This window comes from Petaurus breviceps, unplaced genomic scaffold, assembly GCF_028583685.1.
Source record: "Petaurus breviceps papuanus isolate PSGF00001 unplaced genomic scaffold, PetGlider_PUasm1.0 207, whole genome shotgun sequence".
In the NCBI taxonomy this organism is placed as follows: domain Eukaryota; kingdom Metazoa; phylum Chordata; class Mammalia; order Diprotodontia; family Petauridae; genus Petaurus; species Petaurus breviceps.
This window is the reverse complement of record NW_027185850.1, coordinates 29,588,635-29,600,845: the sequence shown is the minus strand read 5'-3', so window position 1 is coordinate 29,600,845 and position 12,211 is coordinate 29,588,635. Positions and strand designations below refer to the sequence as shown.

The following is a 12,211-nucleotide window of genomic DNA, read 5'->3' as shown; positions in this document are numbered from 1 at the left end:
CTAGAAGATGAGACTGATGCCTCTTGGATTTTTAAAGGGAGCCTTCCCCACAACTTACTTCCTACTCATCCTGTAGAGAGAGACCCTGCTTTGTATGCATCCGTCTGCCTGATCTCTCTCCACTAGACTGTGAGCTCTTTGAGGGCTGGGGCTGTCTTCTGCCTCTTTTTGTATCCCCAGTGCTAAGCACAGAGCCTGGCCCAGAGTAGGCACTGTGTAAATGTTTGATTGATTGAAGGGCAAAGGAGAGAATGTGCAGAGGTGGAAATGGGCACGGCACTCAGAAGACTGAGCACAATGGTGAGTGGATCATCCAGGCACTGAGCAGATGCCTTTGCAAACAGCACATCAGAGTCAACCAAGCTGCAATGAAAGGATGGCTACCGGCGAACCCAAAGAAGCGTTAGCTGCATGGGGAAAGGCTTTTCATCTGCTCTAGGTCGTGTGCTGGACCCCTTAGGCAGCAGGGCAGGCAGGCTGCTGTCGCCTGAGGACATCTCCTCAGAATCATGTTTTTAAATACAAACAAGAAAACAAATTAAGGAAATTAATTATACAAAATAATTACCAAAGGTGTTGGGGTTTTCCTAAAGGTCATAAACCCCTTGTTGAAAACCTCTGCCATAAAGGATCAGCCCATGACCTGAGAATTTCAGTACCTCATACTCCCAAATCCTTCAAGAATCTGTGACTGCACCAAGGTGGGCAGCCACTCCCCCATCCTCAGGCTCTGGCTGCAGGGACCAGCATAGGCCTGAACCTCTCTACATTTATCTGGACCCCTCTGCCCAGGCCTGGGCCTCAACACAAACCCCCCCCAGTTGGATAGGGCTTACGGAGCCCTCAACAGCCCACATCATTTCTCTACCCCAATGGAGCATCAGAAAATGGCTTCACAGATGCCAGCACCACTGAGCAGGTAGGGACCTCAGGGGCATGCAGCCTGACCACTTGGCTCCTGAATTAAAAGCTCTCCCATCCCTTCCCTCAAGTGGTCTGCCAACTGTGGCATAGGACGAGCTCACTGACTCCCAAGTGACTTGCTGTTCAGGTAGCTGTTCTTACTAAGAGGTATTCAGGGCCTCTCTGCCCCTTCTCCCACTGCCCCTGGTTCTGCCCTCTAGGGCCAAGCATAGCAAGGCTCACCCCTCCCCCATGGGACACCCCTGCTGATATTTGAAGGAGGCTATCATGTTTTTCCTGAGCCTTCTCTTCTCTGAGATGGGCATGGCCAACTCCCTCCATCAGTCCTATGATGGGAACCTGAGGCCCTTCTCTACCCTGGCTGCCCTCCTCTGGACACTCTGCAGCTTATCAATGCCCTTCTGAAACTTTTGTGCCAGGCTTGAGCCTGGTGCTCCTGATGGGTCTGACCAGGGCAGAGGCCAGCAGGACTGAGGTCTCCTTAGCCCTGGACATGCTGCCTCTCTGAATGTAGCTTCAGATTACAATCGCTTTCTTGGCTGCCACCAGACGCTGCTGACCTACATGGAGCCATCGACCCACACTGTTCGGATGATTTGAGGACACTGGGGGGTGGCAAGGCTCTTTGAAATATTTGGGTGATGTGTAGGGGCCCAAAGGGGCCAACCCCAAAGACGGTTTGAAGCCAGAGATGCAGCTTGCCAGGGACTGAGGGGAGAAACCAAGATGCACATCCCTGGGGAGAGCCCTGGCAGCTACAGGGTCCTTCATGGAGCCACAAGGAGAGCTGGCTGGCTAGTCTGTTCTAAAAGCATTTTTAGGAAAAAAATGGGAAGAAGGGCACACGACACCTCCAAGCCTGCAAGTAACCTCAAATTGCTCTGGCCAGCAAAGCACTGAGCTGATCAAGAATCCACAGACCCAGGGACTGTGTGAGTGGCCAGAGGAAAAGGGCCAAGTTGGTCTGGGCCAGGCCAGGCCATGACCTGCAGAGGAACCAGCCCCGGAATGGCACAGGGAAAGGGAACTCCTGGGGAAGCCCTGCTCCCCATCTACACAGGTGAGCCCCCTTTAGGCAATTCTGGTCCCAGAGAGCTCCCTGGCACACTGTGAGATTAAGGACTTGTCCAGGGTCACACAGCCAGGGTATAAGAGTAAGAATTCAGACCTGGGTCTCCCTGGCTTCAAGGCCACTTCTCTGTCCATTATCTCAGGGCTGTCTCAGTTCAATCCCACAAGCATCAATTAAGTGCCTATTGTATACCAGGCATTTGCAAGACACTGGAGATAAAAGGACAAAAACCAAGCAAACAAAAAAAGATTCCACATGAATAAATAAGACTGTGAACAGGAAAATACTGCCAGCCACAGAGATCAAATGCTGGGCTATGAGTCACCAAAGGAAAGAGATCCAGGATGCCTTGCAAATGGCTCCTTGGGCCTCTGTCGCCAAAGCAAAGACTGAGCAGACATGGGGGAGGCTGGTCACAGAAAGCAGGTGGGAATTATCTGTTAGAGCCAACCAAGTACTAAGCATTTAAGTGCCTACTGTGTGCCAAACACCGTGCTAAGCACTATGGATATAAAATAAGCAAAAGACAGTCCCTGCCCTCAAGGAGCTCCCAGTTGAATTGGGGAGACAATAAGCAAACAACTATGTAGAAACGAGCTATAAGAAACCAGATAAAGAGGAAAAAATCAACTGAGGGAGACACTAGAATTTTGAGGGGTTAGGAAAGATTCCTGTAGCAGGTGGGATTTTAGCTGATACCTGAAGGCAGCCAGTGAAGCTGAGAGGTGGAGATGGGGAAGGAGAATGTTCCAGGTATGGGGGGCGGCCAGGGACAAGGCCCAGAGCAGAGGTGGAGGGTGGGAGAAGTTCCAGGGGGGAAGCAAGCCCCACTACCAGACCCCCAATCCCAAAGGCACACAGCACGTCACAAGTGACACAGGTGAAAACAAGATGTAAGAAGGGGGGGAGGGGCCATGGCATTCTGCCTTTCTGTGTGTGTTGGATCCTTCTGGGTTACCTGGCAAAGCCTTCTCAGAATAACTGAAAGAACCGCCACATTTTAGTTAGAATTTAGTGCAAAAAAAAAAAAGATCGATTTTTTTTTTCCCCCATCCAAGTTCATGTGTTCCCTGAGATCTATATACCCAAAGAACCTCTGGTTTAGAAAAATTCCTGATTGAAATGTTTTCCATGACTGCACAGATCTAATCTATATCAAATTGCTTGTCTTCTCAAGGAGGAGAGCATAGAGGGAGGGAGAGAAAGTGGAACCCCAATATTTAAAAAATGAATATTAAAAATGTTTTACATGTAATTGGAAAAAAAATAAAAGTTAAAAAAGAATAAATAAATAAATAAGAAAAATTCCTGGATCTGTAACAGCTGAAGAGGGAAACTGAGGGATATTTGGGACAAAGTAGGAGATCCCAATGAGAAAACATCTCTCTTGAGGACCTGACCAGAGACCACAGACCTAAAGGCCTTTGGACCCCACCCTCCAGATACAGTCAGTCCACAGTGCTGCAGCATTTCTGACAATGTAACATAACAGCCTTATTTCCTCATTTCCACCAAGGCCAGCTCTCACAGGCCCTCAGAAGTGGGAAAGCTGAAAGAAAAACCCTCCCCCAAAGAACTGTGGGACCTTCAGAACAGAGACCTTCCTGCTTCATCTAAAGATCTCAAGGTACAAGACTCTTCAGTGGAGGACAGGATGATTCTAGCTAAACTCAGCCCTTCCCTAGTGTCCTATCTGGGGACAAAGCAAGCCCCCAAATCAATGCAGCCCCTTCCCTCAGAAACAACCTAAGGAGGGTTAAGAGAGAAGGCAGCAGAAGTGTAGGGAGCCAAACTCAGCATGCCAGCCGGCACCCTGCCCGTCTTCCAGGGCAGCCTGTGCCGTGGGTGTTACCTGTGTAGATGAAATCCAGAAGAGTCTGGAAAATTCCCGCTTCAATGCCCAGGATCTGCACCTCATCTTTGCAGGATTCCTTCATGCCCCCAGTAAAGAGGGCAGCAAAGTAGGGGCTGCTGGCAGCCAGCACCAGCCGGTGCACACGGAACTCAGCCTCTCCCACCTGCAGCTGCACATCGCAGAAATCCTGCCCGCTCCGCATCTCATTAATCTGGGCCAGGATGATCTGGGCATGTCTGTCAGATGAGAAGGTGCTGTCGGCTGCCTTTGGCCCGGCTTCACAAGCCATGGCTGGAGGTGACCTGGCCCCTCAGCTGCTTCCCTGCTGGAAGGAAAGGAAGAGACCCAGGCAGTAAAGAGCTTGCCCCCATGCCCAACAGCTGGCCAGACACACAGCCAGCCCAGAAGCAGCTTAACTATCCTGAGGACAGGCATGGCCCAGGCTACTTGGGGACCACTGCCTGCTGGGAGGTGCCCGGGGTGGGGGGAATAAATATTTATATAGCCCTACTATGTGCCAAGTTCGGTGCTAAGCAATCTACAAATAGCTCCTGTGATCCTCACAACAATCTTGCAAGAGAGGCACTGTTGTTATTCCCATTTTATAGGTGAAGAAACTGGAGCAAACAGAAGTTAAGTGACCTGCCTAGGGTCCCATAGCTAGTAAGTGTCTGAAGCTGGATTGGAACTCAAGTTTTCCTAGGTTCAGCCCCAAGCTCTATCCCCTGTGCCACCTAGCTTTCTTTAATATGACAGAGGGTACCCTGAAGGCTGCACATAATAGCTAATAATAATAATAGCTAACATTTATAAAGAGCTTACTCTATACCACAGCTTTACAATCATCTCATTTGATCATCACAATAACCCTAGGAGGTAGGTACTATTATCCCCATTTTATAGATGAGGAAACTGAGGCAAACAGCAATCAAGTGACTTGTCCAAGGTCACAGAGCTAGTAAGTGTCTGAGGCTAGATTTGAACTCAGGTCTTTCTGAGTCTGGACCTGGCACTCTGTCTACTGAACCACCCAGCCGCCTCTAACACGAGAGATGGAAGATCTAAAGACTGCAAAGGATCTGAGGAGAGGAAAAGCTCTTAGCAGCCTCTGAGTCCAGGTCATCTCTGAGGCGACTTCCCATCAAGAGGGCCTCCAACCTGTACCTGAAGACCTCCAAGGATGGGGAGCTTACTACCTTCCAAGGTAGCCTACCCTACTCTAGCTGTTGCAAAGCTCTTCCTCACCTTGAGGCTAATCTGCCTCTTGGCAGCTCTCCCCCATCCTGCCTGTCCTGGCCTCAGGGGTGAGGCAGAACCAGACTCCTTCCCCCTTAAGACACTTGAGCACAGTTCTCTGTCCAGTCCTGCCTTCTCCTCCCCAGGTGGGACAATCCTGGCTCCTCACAGGATGTGAACTCCAGGCCCTTCCCTGGCCCAGTTGCCCTCCTCTGGACCATCAACGTCCTGGGCAAGATTACCAGGATGTGAGTGAGCCAATCCACTCTCCACACGTCTGACAAACTGACCCTTCAGGCCACTGCACACAGGCCTGAGGTTTGCTGTCCGGTTTGACACCTCTGGCCCCCCCAAAGGCTGCATTTGTCCCTCCTGGTTGAAACAATGGCTCCCATGACATAGCTGACAGGCCACTTGCTACAGGTAATTTCTCTGTCAGCAGATCTGTAGTCTGACAGCAAGTGAGGCAGAGCTGGCCCCACTGGGGACTGAGTCCAGCAGAAAGGGCTCCATGTGCCACCTCAGCTCCCATGTGAAGGGAGGGAGAAGGTTGCTCCTTCTAGGAGCATAAGTTAAATCCTCACAGCTGAGTGGCCTAAGCTGTGCACTATGATCAGGTGAGACAGCTTGAGGGCTGGGCTCTGGGGCCTCTACTCCACAAGAAGGACAGAACAGATTTTTTAAATAATCATTACATACAGACCCTGGGGAATGGGGGAGGTCTTGGTGTACCACAAGCCCAAGTCAACATAAGTGGTATGGCAGCCCAAAATGCTAATGAGACTGGGCTGCATTTTGAGAGGCAGAGCCTCCAGAAGTACAGGCAACCCTCCATTTTCAGCGCTGCTCAGGCCCGATCTATGTGTTTGGTCTGGGCACCCAATGAAGGAAAGACCAAGACAAGCTGTGGCAACCATAACAGAGCAGCGAGGGTTACGCTTATCCAGAGCTATAAGGCCTGCCAAGCATTTTACTGACAAGCTCCCCAGAGGTCAGGGCTAGAATTTTCCCCATTTTACAGATAAGGAAACTGAGTCTTGGAGAGGTTTAACGACTAGTCCACAGTCACATAATTACTAAATGTCAGAGACAACATCTGAACCCAGGTCCTTCCTGACTCCAAGTTCTGTGGTCAGAGTGCCCATCCTGGAGTTCGGAATACATAAGTTCAAATCCAGCCCCAGACATTTAACAGCTGCTGTATGACCCTGGGCAAGTCACTTAACCTATTTCCCTCAGTTTTGTATTATATAAAATGAGGATAACAGCACGTTATCATGCTTCATGAAATGTGATATTTGTAAAGTACTTTACAAACCTTGGAGAGCTACAGAAATGTGAGCTGCTATAATACTGTTATTAATTTAACATTGTTGTTATTATTATTACACAACAGAGAGCTTAGCCTGGAGAAGGGAAGATTGAGGGAGGCTACATTCAAGTCTTTGAAAGACTAATTTTCAGGAGAGATTAGCCTTCATCTGCTGGGAAGATAGAGGGGAAGGAGGAAGGTACAAGGGACACAGGCAAGATTCAGTCTAATAGCAGGGCAAACTTCCTAACAGTGAGACTGAAAAGGGCTGCTTCAGAAAGTAGTGAACTGCCCAATCCCAAAGGCCTGCAAGAAGAAGCCTGGGGTTGTTGTCAAATACAGGCTGCCCTCAATGATGCCCCTGAAAGCCCCTTTAAGAGTTACAAAACGCTTTCCTCATAAACCTCCTGTGAAGGCTCTTCAAGGATTATGATCTCCACTTGTCAGAAAGACATGGAGTGGTGACTGATAAACTATTTATGCTTATGGACTGATTGCCCAAGGGTCAGAGACAGGATCTGAACCAGTCTCCTCTCCCCCTTCTCCTCCACATCCCTGGACTGACATCTTTTCTTCCCTCCTGAGGTACCACCTCTTCCCTAAAGTCTCGACCATCTTCCAGCTGTCCAAGTACTCTGGCAACATTTCTTTTCCATTTCACTGGCCTTAGTGGCTGTATGCTGTAAAACCTCCCCACAACCCATAACCTGAATCCCTGAAAGCAGAGCTGGGGGGCTATTTTTGTTCCCCCAGTGCAAAGTCCAGGTCCTTACCAGCAGCCGACTCTGAGCATCTGTAAAGTATCAGTTCTGGGATCTGGCATTCAATGCCCTCCACAAGCTGCCCACACTTTGGCCCCTAAGAGGTTCTGTGGATGTGAAGCCAGAAGGTTCAAAGCCGGGCTCTGCCACTCACCCTCTGTGACCTTGAGCACTGTCACCTCACCTGCACTCCAGACCTGGCTTCTTATGGTGACTCCTACCACTCTTCCCATTTGGGCAGGCAGGATGGTGCCATGAGAGGCCTGCCCTTCCAGACACAAGTCCCTGTCTGTTAAATGGAGATAACAACGCCAGGGAGGCTCCCCTAATGAAATACTAGCGTGGGGTGGCAAGCGCTGCGTGGCCAGGATCGTTCTCAGCACCAAAGGCGCCCCTCCCCCAGCTGTCAAACCAAGGGCCCCGCCCAGCCAGCTCCGCTCCGTCATCGGGGGGCCGGCCCCACAGGAAGCCGCCCCTGCCCTCAGGGAGCTGCCCGTCGAGAGCCGAGGATGCAGCAAGTTCGGAGGAGCCTGGATCTGGAGCCGACAGGGGCCAGCCCCCTCCGGGGGTGGAAAGGATGAGACCTCTTGTCCCTGGGCTCGCAAGGCACCAGGGCCGGGTAAAGCTACACAGAGTAGGGGCAGTGCCCGGGGGAGGGAGGACCTTCCCGGCGCAGGCAAAGGCCCGGCTGCGGGAGACGGCGCACCTGGCGACCCTGGCTCTTCCGACTCCCTCCCAGTCCCTCTCTCTGACTCGACGACCTACCTTGGCGGCGACGGCGCTAGTGGCGGGGCCTCATCCCCGCTTCCCACAGTCACCAATACCTACGAGGGCCGGCCCGAGCCTGGCTCTGGCTGCGCACGCAGCTGGGACGGGGGTCGAGCGAGAAGGACCTGCGCGAAGACGAGGCGGGTCACGTGCGTGCACCCCTCCCCCCAGTGGGCGGGACTTCGGGGTGCGCAGGCGCCTGCGCGAGCCGTTGGGGGCGGGGTCGTCAAGGCGGGGCGTGTTGAGCTTCCCGAGGGAGGGGCTGCAGTTTTTCCTCTGGCTTCAGTGTCTCCCTCTGTAAAGTGAAGACTGTCCATTTAGCGTGATGTCCGCCAAGGATGGGGGCCAGTGTCCGCGCTTTCCTCCTCCGTGACCCCTTCTCCCCCCATCACTTCTGGCCTATTTTCCTCCCCCCTCCCCGTCCAATCCCCCCATTTCACGTGGCTGCTAGAATCAGCATCCTGGGCTGTCAGTGAACGTGCATTTATTAAGTGCTTTCTGTGTGCAAACCTCGGTGCTAAGCGCTGGGGTTACAAAGAGAAAAGCCGGTCCCTGCCCCCCCCCCCGGAGTTCACGTGTTAACAGAGAGGACGACACAGGAAAGATTTTAGCTGCGTGTCAGATGAAGAAGGTCCCACAAGCCCTTAGGGACCGCTAGGTATCCCCAAGGGTGGAAATCTAGGCTGGAGTCAGGAAGACCTGAGTTCCGATCCAGCCTCAGACAATTGCCAGCTATATGTGACCCTGGCTGAGTCACTTGACCCGTTTGTGTCAGTTTATTCATCTATAGACTGTGATTTATAATAGCACCTACCTCCCAGGGTGGCCGTGAGAATCAAATGAGATAATTGTGAAGTGCCAGGGGAGCTGTTGTCCTTAGGGTGTAGCAGCAAAGCAAATGGCAATACCTCTGCTTTAGTGATATTTCCACCAATGGGGTATGTGGGGTGCTCGGGGAAGACTAGCCCCTCTGGTGTGAGGGGCTTGCCAAGTCTCTCTCAGGGCTGTACATCCACTTTTGGGCTCCACCTGTCACTCAGTTCTCACCTGTGACACCAAGAAACTGTAGCATGCACAGCAGCCACATTCCGCTAAAACCATCTCAGCAGGTGGTTGAGGGTAACCAATGGACCTCAGACCTGTGGGGGAGTTGGGGGGCGTCTACCCCAAACATATGAAGAATTTCCCCAGTGGAATGGTGGGACATGAACAATTTGTTCTAATGACCATGAAGGCAGCTGAAGCAGGTGTTGTGGCGCTCCTAGAGCTTGGTCAGACATTGAAGAGTCACCAAGGTCAGTCACTGCATCCAGGCCGTTACCAGTCTTCTACACTTGTATCTTCCCACTGAACTTTGATGACTTTGGAAGAGAGAGTGAGGCTGAGGACTCTGGGCAGCTCTGCCTCACTTAAATCCAGTTCATACTCAAGTCAAGACATCACCTATGATGTCATCCATCCTCTTCAGAAATGAATGATGAGCAACAACATTTTCACTCATAAAACCCTACCCGTTTTTGATGGTGAGCCATTTCATAGAGCCAAGACTTTATTGGTAAGAGTATTCTGTGCTGGGTTTTCAATAGCTCTGGCTGTATCCCCTGCAGGAGCAGACCCCAGGCCACATCTCCACAGGGACTGCTTCCCAGGAGGATGGGCTGGAAGCCTGGCTAGTCCCAAGGCTCTTGGGTTTGGGGTCCTGGGCTCTCTCCATCAGGGTCTCAGGGAAGATGGTGCCCTGTGATGACTCCTAAGTCTCTTTCAGGGTTCCTGTCTCTTTCACCTAAGCTAGTATGGCTGCCTTGTGTGTGACATTGTTTTATATTGTATATAATAAGCCTGCTCCTATAGGTAGGGAACCACAAACCATCCATCAACAAGTATTAATGAAGCACCTACTGTGTGTCAAGCTCTTTAAAAGAAAGGGGGGAGGAGCGGCTAGGTGGCGCAGTGAGTAAAGTGCAGGTCCCTGAGTCAGGAGGACCTGAGTTCTGCGTGTCTGAGACACTTAACACCCACACAAAAAAACCTAGCTGTGTAACCTTGGGCAAGTTACTTAACCCCAATTGCCCTCCAAAAGGCAAAAAAAAAGAAGAAAGAAAGGGAAAAACATGGTCCCTCCCCTCCAAGTGGTCAGGGGAAGGGTGGGTGCCAGGTACTGTGCCAAGTACATGCAAACATTCTCTCCCATTCTAATGGGAGTGGTGCCATGCAAACAAGTAGGCATATACAAGATCTATACAGAGTAGATGGATGGCAATCTCAAAAGGAAGTCACTAGTGGCGCAAAGGAAGGTCTCCTGCAGAAAACAGAATTGGAGCTGAGGCTGAAGGAAGCCAGGGATTCTAAACAACAGAGGTGAGAAGGGAGAGCCTTCCGGGCCTGGGAGACCCTCCAACAAGCTCCAGTGGCTCCCTATTACTCTTAGCACCAAGAATCAGCTCCTCTGTTTGGCACTGAAAGCCCTTCCCAGCTTGGCCCCAGTTTATCTCCCCAGTCTCGTTATGTTTTCTCCCTTCATGCACACTAGAGTACAACCAAATTCTATGACTAGCTATCCCATAAGACTCTCCATTTGCATCTCTCTCCCTTTGTACTAGCTGCCTCTCCTTCCAGGAAAGCTCCCCCTCCTCCCCTCCCCTTTGAATAATGCCTTGTTTCCCTCAAGGCTCAAGTGATGTGGGATTAGCGGTAGGGGCTGGACTGGATTTGTGATTTCACTGGCACAGGGAACTCCCAGGCAGAAAAGATTCCTCTGCCCATGCAGGTGACATCTTCTAGTTTTGGAGAGTTGACGAGAGCAACAAGAGGTTAAGTGACTTGTCTAAAGTCACACGGTGTATGTCTGAGACTGGCTTGAAACTAGGTCTTCCTGGCTCCTTGATCTATCACGACACATTGGAATTATCAGGGAAGATATTTCCACTCTTTGATCCAGGGACTCCACTGAATGTCTCCAAGGAGATCAATGACAAAAGCAAAGTCTTCATATATACCAAAAAATATGCACGGCAGCACTCTTAGTGTCATCAAGGAGCTGGACACCAAGTTGTCCTTCAGTGGGAGAATGAGCAAATGTGAGCCAGCAACGCAATGGGATATTACTATGCTGTAAGAAACGATGACTAGAATGAACTCAGAGAAGCAAGTATAACATAGAGAAGCACTGATACACCCACGAAGGGCACAGTTGGCCTGCCAACACCTGTTACCATCCCCTCCTCCCTAAGGCTTTCTTATCTCTGGAGATGTAATCAGTTGCAATGATCAGTTACAACAATTAGCTTGCTTTTTTAAACCCAGGGGCAATGCACTGGCACCTCAGGACCACTCTTTTGATACTTTATGGAATTTATGTCAGATGAAAAGTTAGCAGTACAATCATAATAGCTCAGAGACCCCAGTTAGGAAAATTTCTAACATTCAGAGGTTTGGCTCTCTGTCCTAATTTATATTTGTGTTTATTTCTAGCTAGTTCCTTGCTTCTTTATGTTGGAGACAAAAATTAGGGTACAGGAAATATTTAGGTACAGGAAATGAATAGAATATATAACAGAATTTGTTACTGGTCAGGCATGAGAGAGAGGAAGTTAGGGAAAGACCAGAACTTTTGGGGGTAACTTCCCTCAGTCTGGAAGAAGCAAGTACAACCAGTAGTTTCAGCCTGTCTTTAAATCAGGGTGGGGGAGAGAGTGGGACTGGTTATGATGGTGTGTCTTCTATTTTTTCCTTTTAAGTTCTTCCCTTTTCCTGTTACGCCTTGGTCATTGATCCCTTCTGGCTCACTTACTTAAGTCCTGGGTGGGTTTGGGAAGGCTCTTGCTTACTGCTGATGCTTCTCTGCTCCAATTTTTCCTATCTGTATCTTATTTGTACATGATTATTTGCATGTTGTTTCCCCTGTTAGACAACTAGTTCCTTGAGAGCACAGCCTTGTTTATTTTTGCCGTTTGGGGTTTCTCCTGCATGTAGCACAGAACCTAGGACTCATTAGGTGCCTAATAGATGCTTGTTTAATGGCTGATTGACTGAGATAGGAGAGCTGTCTTCAAATATCTGAGGGGCTATCCTGTGGAAGAGAGATCAGTCTTGTTCTGCTGGGCTCTAGAGGACAGAATTAGGAACAATGTGGGGAAGTTTCAGAGACTTATCAAGTCTTTAGTTCAGGATAAACTCCCTAACCAAGAGAACTGACCTGGCAGGTGGTAAGTTCTCCCTCCTTGGAGGTCTTCATGTAGAAGCCAAAGAAAACTCAACGGGAGTTTTGTAGAGCAGATTTTTGT

The 12,211-nt window shown here is 50.2% G+C and overlaps 3 protein-coding genes across 5 annotated transcripts in view; 2 read left to right on the top strand and 1 right to left on the bottom strand.

Moving 5' to 3' along the window:
* LOC138165023 (actin-binding protein IPP) overlaps nt 1-8,080 on the bottom strand; it is a 23,918-nt gene extending 15,838 nt beyond the window's left edge. For 2 of the 3 annotated variants that reach the window (XM_069093082.1, XM_069093084.1), the window contains exons 1-2: nt 7,926-8,080; nt 3,849-4,176 (exon numbers count right to left, since the gene is read on the bottom strand). In XM_069093082.1, the coding sequence (XP_068949183.1) occupies nt 3,849-4,140 (292 nt within the window). In that variant the 5' untranslated portion in view covers nt 4,141-4,176; nt 7,926-8,080. The remainder of the gene's footprint in view (nt 1-3,848; nt 4,177-7,925) is intronic. The other variant, XM_069093083.1, reaches the window with a different exon arrangement.
* The window catches only part of LOC138165029 (nuclear autoantigenic sperm protein-like), a 570,370-nt gene that overhangs the window by 263,612 nt on the left and 294,547 nt on the right, over nt 1-12,211 (top strand). The gene's annotated exons all lie outside the window — the stretch shown is intronic.
* LOC138165022 (microtubule-associated serine/threonine-protein kinase 2-like) overlaps nt 8,228-12,211 on the top strand; it is a 201,101-nt gene continuing 197,117 nt past the window's right edge. Inside the window, exon 1 of the mRNA XM_069093081.1 lies at nt 8,228-9,483. Within this exon, the coding sequence (XP_068949182.1) occupies nt 9,403-9,483 (81 nt within the window). The 5' untranslated portion in view covers nt 8,228-9,402. The remainder of the gene's footprint in view (nt 9,484-12,211) is intronic.